Genomic DNA, 9,755 nt, shown 5'->3' on the forward strand with positions numbered 1-9,755 from the left:
ATTGATAGCAAAACCATTCCTTTTATGGAATATAGGTTATAGAAAATTCAAGGATTACAGAGGGGAAGGAAAGTTAGTGACAGTATCACTAATTTGGTTTGAGTGCCCTCCCACTCCTCCGCAACTATCTGAAGTTCTATGTGAGCTTCCTCCATTTTGCTCTTTTTTTTTTTTAAAGATTTATTTATTTATTTATTTATAGATACATACAAGCACTGGGTACAGTCAGAAGTGCGGGAGGGTGAGAGAATTCACCAGAGTCAGAGCGTGGAACAGAACAGGCAGACTGACGAAATACACTGCTGAGGGGAGCAGCGGGTGAGACAGAGGAGGTCTGTCGCACCATGTGGGACCCTTGCTGGTGGCCGGGAATCGAACCGTCGCTGCAGAGGCTGTGGGCAATTTCGCAGCTTCACAGCCCAGCGCTCAACCGCTGCGCCACCAGGGGAGGCCCCATTTTGCTCTTTTTGATTTGAGCACCAAATGACTGACACTGACACGTTTCTTCTATAGTCACTGCAGGATCACCTCCATACATACAACATACACGGGAAGAGTATGGGAAACTGTTTCAGGACGGGCAGTCACCCAGGGCAGACGGGAGCTGGCAGCAACAGTCTCAGCAACTCCTTGCAGGCATCCATCCTCCAATGTCCCAGGAGGATCACCTGGTGTTCCGGCAAGACCCGTCAGCTGTGGTTTCCAGCCTTGGCCTTCATGGTCTACGTGGATGCATGCCAGTGACCAGAGCACCATGGAGGAGCTGATCCTCCACAATTAATAATCAGGAATAATGGGAATTTATTTGTAGAAGTCCAGAAAAATCTTTTGCAAATTGATAAGTAGGTTTGAAAAATAAATTCTGTTATTTTGTGGCTACAGACAATGAACCACTCCTTTATTTGAATTGAAATGTGGGAGATTCTTTATATCTGTCATTAAAATAAATTTAACTTAGAATCACATTTTTAAATTGTTGTATCAAAAAGGTTAACACAACTATTCAAAATTGAAAAGCAAAAGTTCAATAACATTTCTTCCTTTCCCTCCCCTGGATTCCCCTCCTCTCTCCTCCCCTCCCCTTTCGCACATATTCTCATTAAATTAATTAAGCCAGGAGGCCATTAGACTGAGGTGGCGCTAATGCTATGGTGGCCTATGTGAGCAAACCAAAATCTAAGCCTATAAATGCCTCAAGATTACAAAACTGAGACCTAAGAACAAGCAATCACAGTCAACTAGGGTTTAGACTACAGCCAACCAGTTATTACTCTGCTTCCTCCCCTTCTCTATGGCATTTCCCTACCTCCTGTCAGCAGAGAGCACCTAGATGAGGGCCTAGACCTTGACAGAAAAACAGAAACTGGACCATGGGAGATATAACAAGAGGGATAAGGATGGGACCCTGGAAAACATGGGACCCCCAGGAGACACAATGAGATATACTAAGAAAGAAAAGACAATAACAAGAAAAAAAGCCCTCACAGAGGATCCAAATAAGGGATCAGGCAAAAGAAAAGTAACTATAACAAGTAAAAATCAAAATCAACAGGCAACTATAAACCAGAGACATTCTGCAGCAGGGGGAGAAGGATGTAGGGTCAAAACATGGGTGGGAAGAGCACAAAGGACTATGGTGATGTTACACGGGTGAATGGGTGGTGGGAATTTCACTGGGACTAGAGCTGAGATGAAAATGCATGAATTGTACAAAAATGAAAAATTATGTAAAAAGGAAAGAAAAAAACCCATGACGCTATCACTGGTTAATCTGTGTTAGGGCACAGGCCAAAGTTGACCAATTAAGATACTGCACAATCACCACAGCTCATCCCCTAGACCCAAAACATGAGCCTAACTATGAAAACCCCAAAGTTGTTTTCTCCAGTGGGAACATTGGAGACGCTCTGTGAAGGAGCTGCTCTGCTATCTGTTCTTTTCTTTTTTTTTAAGATTTATTTATTTTATTTATTTATACAAGCGCGGGAGGGTGAGAGAATTCACCAGAGCCAGAGTGTGGAACAGAGCAGGCAGATTGACAAAGTACACTGCTGAGGGGAACAGCGGGCGACAGGAGAGGTCTAAGCGCCATGTAGTTCCCTCGCCCGGAGGCCTGAGATGGAACCCGCACAGCAGAGGCTGCAGGCAGCTTCACAGCCCAGCGCTCAACCGCTGTACCACCAGGGGAGGCCCAATCTGCTCTTGCATAAATCTTTTTAGGCTTGCTTGCTGCTGGCAGGAGCTAGCCTGTTTCTTTAACCCTTGCATTGGAGAGCTGGCCTGTATCTTTATTTTTTTTTAATTTTTTTTAATTTAAATTTTATTTTTATATTCCCCATCAATTACAACCCCCTTATTTTGACCCCAAACCCTCCTTTCCCCACCCCCCCACCCCCCATAGAGTGTCTCTGGTTCATAGTTGTTTGTCAATTTTGATATTTTCTTTCTTATAGTTATTCTTATTCCTGGTCCCTTATTTAAGTTTTCTAGATTCCTGCTATGAGTGAGACCATCCGGTATTTTTCTTTTTCTTTCTGGCTTATTTCGCTGAGCATGATCCCTTCCAGCGCCATCCATGTTGCTGCAAATTGCATGTGTTTATCTTTTTTGAATGCTGAGTAATATTCCATGGTGTATATGTACCACATCTTCTTGATCCAGTCATCTATTTTTGGGCATTTGGGTTGTTTCCAAAGCTTAGCTATTGTAAACAGTGCTGCTGTAAACATAGGGGTGCAGGTGCTCTTTGGAATTGATGTTTCTGTGTCCTTTGGGTAAATACCTATGATCCAGCAATGGCCTGTATCTTTAAATAAGCTTCCTTTGGCTTTCTTACTGTTGTTTGCATGTGGTGTTTCAATTCCTTGATACACCAGTTCAGCATATCATATATGCCCTGTTACATACTTGGGTGTTCATTCACAACAACCTTGCTCTCACAACCACCAAAGCAAGATTGCCACTTCCAATCTGGTGCTCAAATAGACTCCTAAACTGTTTAATATGACATGGCTTATCTTTAAACTTTCTTCTTTCTGTCCTTGCCTCATGAAAGGTCAGGAAAAACAAAACCTGGGGGATTGTGGCGTGAGAGGAAGAATGGTGTAGCGAGTACTCCCCACACAATCTGAGAGGATTTGACAGGGAAAAATGGGTGACCACAGGCCGGAAGCAGTACTGTGTGTCATTGTCACACTTTCCATGAAACAGCAGTGTTTTGCAGCCCTTCCAAATACTAAGGGCCCAGTGAAGGGAGTACAGTGTTAGCAAAGGTGTCAAAGCGTCACAAACTCCGAGTTTTTCTAGTGTGTTTTCATCAATATCGACCTTTTCCAATTAGGAGACACCGTCTCATATGCCTGCCTCTACTCCCCAGCTATCTGTTCTTGTGTATAAGCTTTTTCCATCAAGAATTTACATTTATGGATTAACCATTTCTTCAGCAACTCTGCATGTTTGATGGCTTGTTACTTATATTTTAGTGTTTCATTTTATGCCCCTGATGAAAAATTCAAGCAGCACAATTCTATTTGGAGGATAGAAGACATTTTTGTGGTACAGCACATGGACCCTCTCCTATGACAGAGGAAAGCTGGGGAAGAGGGATTCTGCAGGGTAAGTTTGGAGGAACTGGGCTAGGGAGAGACAGCAATGGGTCTTAAATTTTAATGCTAGAATTCTGAGTGATGTGTAGACACAGAAGGATTTTGTTTACGATAAAAGCAGAGTGTCAGGAAATGAAATCTGATGATGGTACATTTTTGCAAAGATAGGTGAGAACTCCCCACCACAGTAGTTGGAGTTTAGAAGCACTCATGAGCTGAACTGTTATTCCTCTCTCTGGAACATGGCAGATGGAGTCTGAAGTGCACAAGCAGTGGAGTGGAAAGATTCTTTGTGTTTATGTCATTTAATGCAGTCACCCAGGCCTGTATCCATAAGACTGCCCTTTCTACAGACTTAAGACCAGAACTTCAGATGTACATAAAGTCATTCTGTAAAATTAAACTCATCTGCGTGTGCCTGAGAGATGTGCAACAACAGTGTGCCTGCCCATATTAACATGGACCTCAATGTGACGAAACACATGATCTCATTTAACTCTTGCTGTCTTCATACCCAATACTCTTGAAAAGAGAAAAACAACTCGAGTTAGATCCCCAGCCAGCCAGGGAGCAGCAGACCTCTCCTGTCTTGCCGACTGCTCCCCTCAGCAGTGTATTTCAGTCAATCTGCCTGTTCTGTTCCCCACTCTGTCTCTAGTGAATCCTCCCACCACCCCCACCCTGGCACTTCTGGCCTGTACCCCAGTTCTTGCATGCATGCATAAAAAATAAATCTTTAAAAATATAGATTAAGTCGTCTGGCACTTGTCACAAATGCCAGAGACTACTCTGTCAAAGGGGATTTGTTTTAAGTGGAGCACTCTCTCTCTGAGGGTGCTCCACCTGCTGCTTCCCCAGCCCTGAGAATCTCTGTCACCCTCCCTAGATTTTGTCTTCATCATAGTCACCACACTCTGTAGTAATAAAACATGCCATTGTTTAGTTACCTCTAAATAAAAAGAAGTTGTGTGAAAAAAGCAGCCTTGTCTGTCTTGTTCATAGCTGTATCCCTTGGACTTAGCATAGAACTTGTAACAGAGTAAGGGCTCAACCAGTACCTTGAGAACACAGTGGAGGTCTGTGCTCTGCAGCACATGGGTCTGTTTGGTTCTCACCTGAGTATGGTCAGTCACGAATACACAGCTTTGGGCAAGTCACCGCTGGTATTTTCTCAGTTCCATGAATTGTTTGATTAATTTCTAAATTGAAGTTAACTTTAAAAGCTAGGATTTTTATTATCTGACCACATTTTTATAGAACCTAATTTCAGGAGTAACAGAGCTAAAAGGCTTTCTGATGCACAATGAGAGCACAGTAAATTATTGGGGCTTTGCCACAGGGATCCTGAGGGTTCCAAATTCCCACTCCTGGCCTTCCCTCAATCCTGGAGCCATCTATTCTGCCATTCTTCCCCGCTTCCCTCCAGAACCAGGGGGAAACAAGTGGGAAAAAAAGGATAAGTGAAGGAATTTATTTTCGGAAACATTATGGAACAAACCCTCTTGGGTGTAAACAGCTACTTTTAAACCAACAAATAAAAATACATCAGATAAGAAACTCTCTTAGAACCCAGTCTGACAAACTGACAACTTTTGAACACCTCCAAGAAATCCTATTACTAAGCCATTAATTACTACGTAACTAGAGACTTAGCTAGGTAGGAACAATGCCACAAAAACATCAATTTGTTTACAGAGCAGGAAAGATTTCTCTTCTGATGTGGCAAGATTTCCCAGGGTGCCTTCTGGAGAAGCAGAGGGGGACAGCCTTTCATTGTGAGATCTCTCACCAACTTTGTTTTCCTTTTCCTGAGCAACTTTTAAAGACTTCACTTTCCCAAAAAATCCTGGTCTTTTATTATCAAAAAAGGAATATTTTTCCACCAAGGTATCGTCTTACAGGTCTCACGCGTGTGCAAGAACAAGAACGAGAGCCTTTGCCATGCCGTGTAAAATATGTTACGCTGTGTGTATGAGTCTTAACGCGGGGCGTGATTCTAAATAGCTTTAAAAAAAAAAAATAGACCCCTGGACGTTGATAAAGGCAGGAGCGGAGGAAAAACCAACACTTGTGCCTTTTAATATAGAAATAGTCTGGAAAGCGAACTGAATGCTGTGAAGAGAAGGCCCTCATTGGCTTTTTCCTTCCTTACCAATAAATAACGGCACACACCTAAGAACTAAAATGTCAATAAAGCACGGCCGGTTGTAGAAAAATAAATAAATAAATAACATTTATTTTGTACAAAGCAGCTGTAGTTGGGCGAGTGGCCAGCGGGCAGAAAGCGCCCCGACGGGAGCGCCCCGAGGGCAGCACCCGGGTCCTCAGGGGAGCAGGAGGGAGCCCAAGTGCAGCTCGCCGCGCTCCAGGCCGCGGCCCCCGTGCTCCGCTTTGACGCGCACGGCCAGGCGGCGCACTTCGTCCTCCGAGAGCCCGTCCAAGCACAAGTCCTGGTCCAGGACGGCCTTGCGGCTCCGCAGGACCACGGCGCCGCGCTGCCGGCGCGTCTTGCCCGGCGGCTGCAGGACGAAGCTGACGCGGCAGCCGGCGGCGCGGGGCTCGGCGCTGCCTCCGGCCGGGCCCTCCGCGCCGAGCAGCCGGACGCGCAGGCGGCCGCCGGCCGGACTGTACTGCAGGGCCAGGCGCAGGGCTCCCCCGGCGCGGCCCAGAGGCACGGTGCCCTCGGCCTCCAGGAGCTCGGGCTGCGCGGCGGGGGGCGGCGGCGGGCACGCGGAGGGGGCCGGGGGCGCCTCGTCCTCGTCTCCGCTGGAGACGGAGCGCGCGCGAGCCAGGCCGAGGCTCCTCCGGGCCCGCCGCGCGCGGCTCAGCAGCCCCTCGGGGGCGCGCAGGAGGCGGCGGCCGCGGGGCGCAGGCGCGAGCGGGTCCCGGAGCGGGCGGGGGCCGCCGGCGGGGGCGGCGGGGGCCCCGCTCGGGGGCGGGTCCGGGGCGTCGCCGCCGCTGTAGGTGTGGGCGCGGGGGCGCGGCGCGGCCGGGGCGGCGGGCGCGCGCAGGAGGGCGGCGGCGCCGGGGCTGCCGAGGAAGAGCGACTCCTTGCGGCGGGTGTGCGGGCTCTCGAGCAGCGCGCAGAAGCCGTAGGCGGTGCGCGCGCGGGGCAGGTGCGGCAGCGAGAGCGCGGCCTGCGAGCGCGGGTCCCAGTCGGTGCGCCCCGCGCCCTCGTCGGATCCACCTGGCCACAGGTCCGGCTCGGCCGCGCACCGCCGGGGCAATGCAGCGGCCCGGGGCCAAGACTCGGGCGCGCAAGGGACTGGCAGCCGCGGCGGAATGCAGAACTCGGGGATGCGGCCGGGGGTGAGAACGTTGCAGAAGGCGGGCTGGGGAGCAGAGGCCCGGAGTTTCCCGAGGAGTCGCATCTTCCCACCTGCGACCGGGAGTGGCGGGGGAAAGCGCACCTGCAGGAGAGAGAAGCTGCTTGAGTTTGGGCGCCTGCAGCCCCTGGGGACGTGGGTGGACCCTTCCCAGCTACGAACTCCAGTCAGCCTCGGCCGAGTTCTGAAGCCCGCAGACACCCGCCCGCCTTCCATTCATTGACACTTAGTAAACTAATAAGTGGAAACCAGACCTTTCCTCTTCAGTCCCTCAGGGTGTCGTTGCCAACTCAGCGCCTGCTGCCTCCTGGTCTAGCGGCGGCGCCAGCTTCAGCACTGCCGCCGGGACAGTGGCGCTCCTCTTATACCCGGAACCCTAGTCCCGCCCAGCTGGCGGGAGGCGCAACCCCTGGAGGCCCCGGACAGCCTGCCTTCCCGGCTCTCCCCCCCAGCCCCCCTTCCTGCAGACGCGGGAGGGGAGGCGGCTTGCAGCGGATGCTCTGGTGTGCCTGAGGCGGGGGTCAGGCACCCCCTGGTGAGCCCCGGAATCCGCATCCGTTCTACGGACGAGGAACCACGGACACAGGCTTGTGGAAAGGTTGCAGGGGCTAAGAGGGCGCCTGGGGGCCCTGCCAGGAGAGAACCGACAGTTGAAAATGTTGGCGACTGAACGTGTTGGCGATCTCTTGGAGAAGGTAAAGCAGGATGAGGAAACAGGAAGTTTCTTTTGCTAGAAGCTAAATCCTGTCACCCAGCACGTACCTACATGCCCTGGGAGCCTCGGTGCCCTGCCCCCACGCTCCACAGCCTGTGATCCAGTGTAGTTTCCATGGTACTCGCGTCCTGATTTATTTACACTTCTGTCTCCCTGTGCTGGACCTGTTTAATAGCTTAGGACCTGACTCAGTAAACACCATAAATATGGTGAAGTGGGTGAATGAATGTATACAAAAATTTCTGAATTCTGTCATTTCAATTCTGTCATTACAAAAGATGGGACTTCTAGCACTCGACATTTCCCAGCCACCTTTTTCTGCTCCAGCATGGAGGTATCCAGTTACAAAGTATCTTACAGAAAGATGTAGGTTTCCTCTTTCCAAGCCCCAACTTTTCATTTCCTAGGATGAGGAAACTGATAACCCAGAGGAATTTGGGAAATTCCACAAAGGTTAAATAGAGTTAGCCAATAGAGTAGCCATTTCCTGTTTATTTGGCTTAGCATGTGATACTTCCTGTTATCTGAAAGTCCCTTTCTCTCTTTTCCCCTCTGTAGGAACTCCTGTTTGTTTTCCTTGTATTGGCCAGACCATCATCCCCTTCAGGACCCTTTGTCTAACTCCCACTCCGTGTCACATTCCCTGCACACACATTCTATGAGCCGCTATTGCTGCAATTAGCATGCTGCTTTGGAATTTATGGCTCCCAGGGTTGTCTCCCCCAGTAAACTGGGTCTCTACTGCATGGAGTTTGGGGGAATCTATTATTTATATATGGGAAAATAAAATCACTGTAGCCAAAACCTGGGTCTGCTGCCATCCCAGTTTTCCTATCTTAAAGACAAGCGACAGGCTGTATTATTTATCTCTTATCCAACTCCAGCACCTGGGAATACAATGCCGAGCAAATAGTAAGTGCTCAGTAAATATTTGATAAGTTATACTGTGTTGAATTATCTTGATCTACAATCCAGGTATTATGACTATCAGACTGTTAACCACATATTTCTCTAACTGCGTAATTCAATTTTGTTCTCATAACAAACCAGGTGGTAGACATTGCTTCTATTTACCAGATAAGAAACTGAGGCTCAGGTTAAGGGACCTGTCTGGGATCATTCAAACTATGAATCGTAACCCACATATCCTAAGTCCTAGTTTCTTGCTATTTCTTATAATTCTTACCTTCCTTCCTTTTTCCATCTCTTGACGCAATTCAGTATAATTCACTGAGTCTGCTGTGTATCAGGCGTTTTGTGTCTTGTATACTACTCTATAACTACAATGTTAATTTTTAAAACAACTCAGTCTGCTATTACGTATTTTCCACTATGTCCAATTACTTCCAAATATTTAAAGAAAAAGAAAATGTTTCCCCTGAGTTAAAAATGCTTTCTTTCTTAATTGATCACTGGTCTCCTCTAATATTTGCTTTGTTGAATAGATCAGTATGAAGTCAGGGAGTGGTAATCATTCCTGCTAAGCCACACTTGCAAGCAGGGGAGTCCCAGGGGTCTCTTCAGGACAACCTGAAGTTCGTGGTCAAATGGTCTTCTCTAAAGCAGAGCACACCTGCATTATGTCCTGACAGTGTGCCAGCTCATACAATTACACCTCAGTGAAAATGGTTTTCACTCTCCTGAGGGTCTTCGTCACATGAACCCACAAACAAATTTTCTTTGTGGGTAAATGTCACTGAAAACACGACTTGTTACCAGCACTTCCATGTTCATAAACAACGTAAGTATGGCTATAAACAAGCCTCTACAGGGCTTTCCAAACCATTAGTTTTCCATGAATCATTATTCTACAGAAAAGAAAATAAGGTACAAGGAAATTAAATTACATGCCCAGGACACACTCCAATCATTCATTTATTTAAACCCATAGCTGCAGGCTGTACCCATAGTTAGAGGCCTGGTTTCTTTCCTGATTCTGAAAATTGCACTGGGAGACAGTGAAAAACAACCCCTTGGTAGAAACCCTGATCTTGCCATTGTTTCCTTATTTGGTGCCTTGTGACAACATAAGGTTCACTGTCATCTTGTATTCAGAGCTTTGAAAGAAAGAAACATTCCTAATAATAACATTACTATTTGCTAAACACT

General features: G+C 47.9%; 1 protein-coding gene across 1 annotated transcript; it reads right to left on the reverse strand.

The window, feature by feature from the left end:
• Positions 1–5,929: 5,929 nt before the first annotated feature.
• Positions 5,930–6,976, reverse strand: LOC311175599 (C2 calcium-dependent domain-containing protein 4A-like; the record flags this gene model as incomplete). Its single annotated transcript, XM_084240536.1, has 1 exon — positions 5,930–6,976. The coding sequence occupies one exon, from the start codon at positions 6,974–6,976 to the stop codon at positions 5,930–5,932; it is 1,047 nt and encodes a 348-aa protein (XP_084096662.1).
• Between the last annotated feature and the right edge of the window lie 2,779 nt (positions 6,977–9,755).

Source organism: Talpa europaea, assembly GCF_964194135.1.
Source record: "Talpa europaea genome assembly, chromosome: 8".
Taxonomy (NCBI): domain Eukaryota; kingdom Metazoa; phylum Chordata; class Mammalia; order Eulipotyphla; family Talpidae; genus Talpa; species Talpa europaea.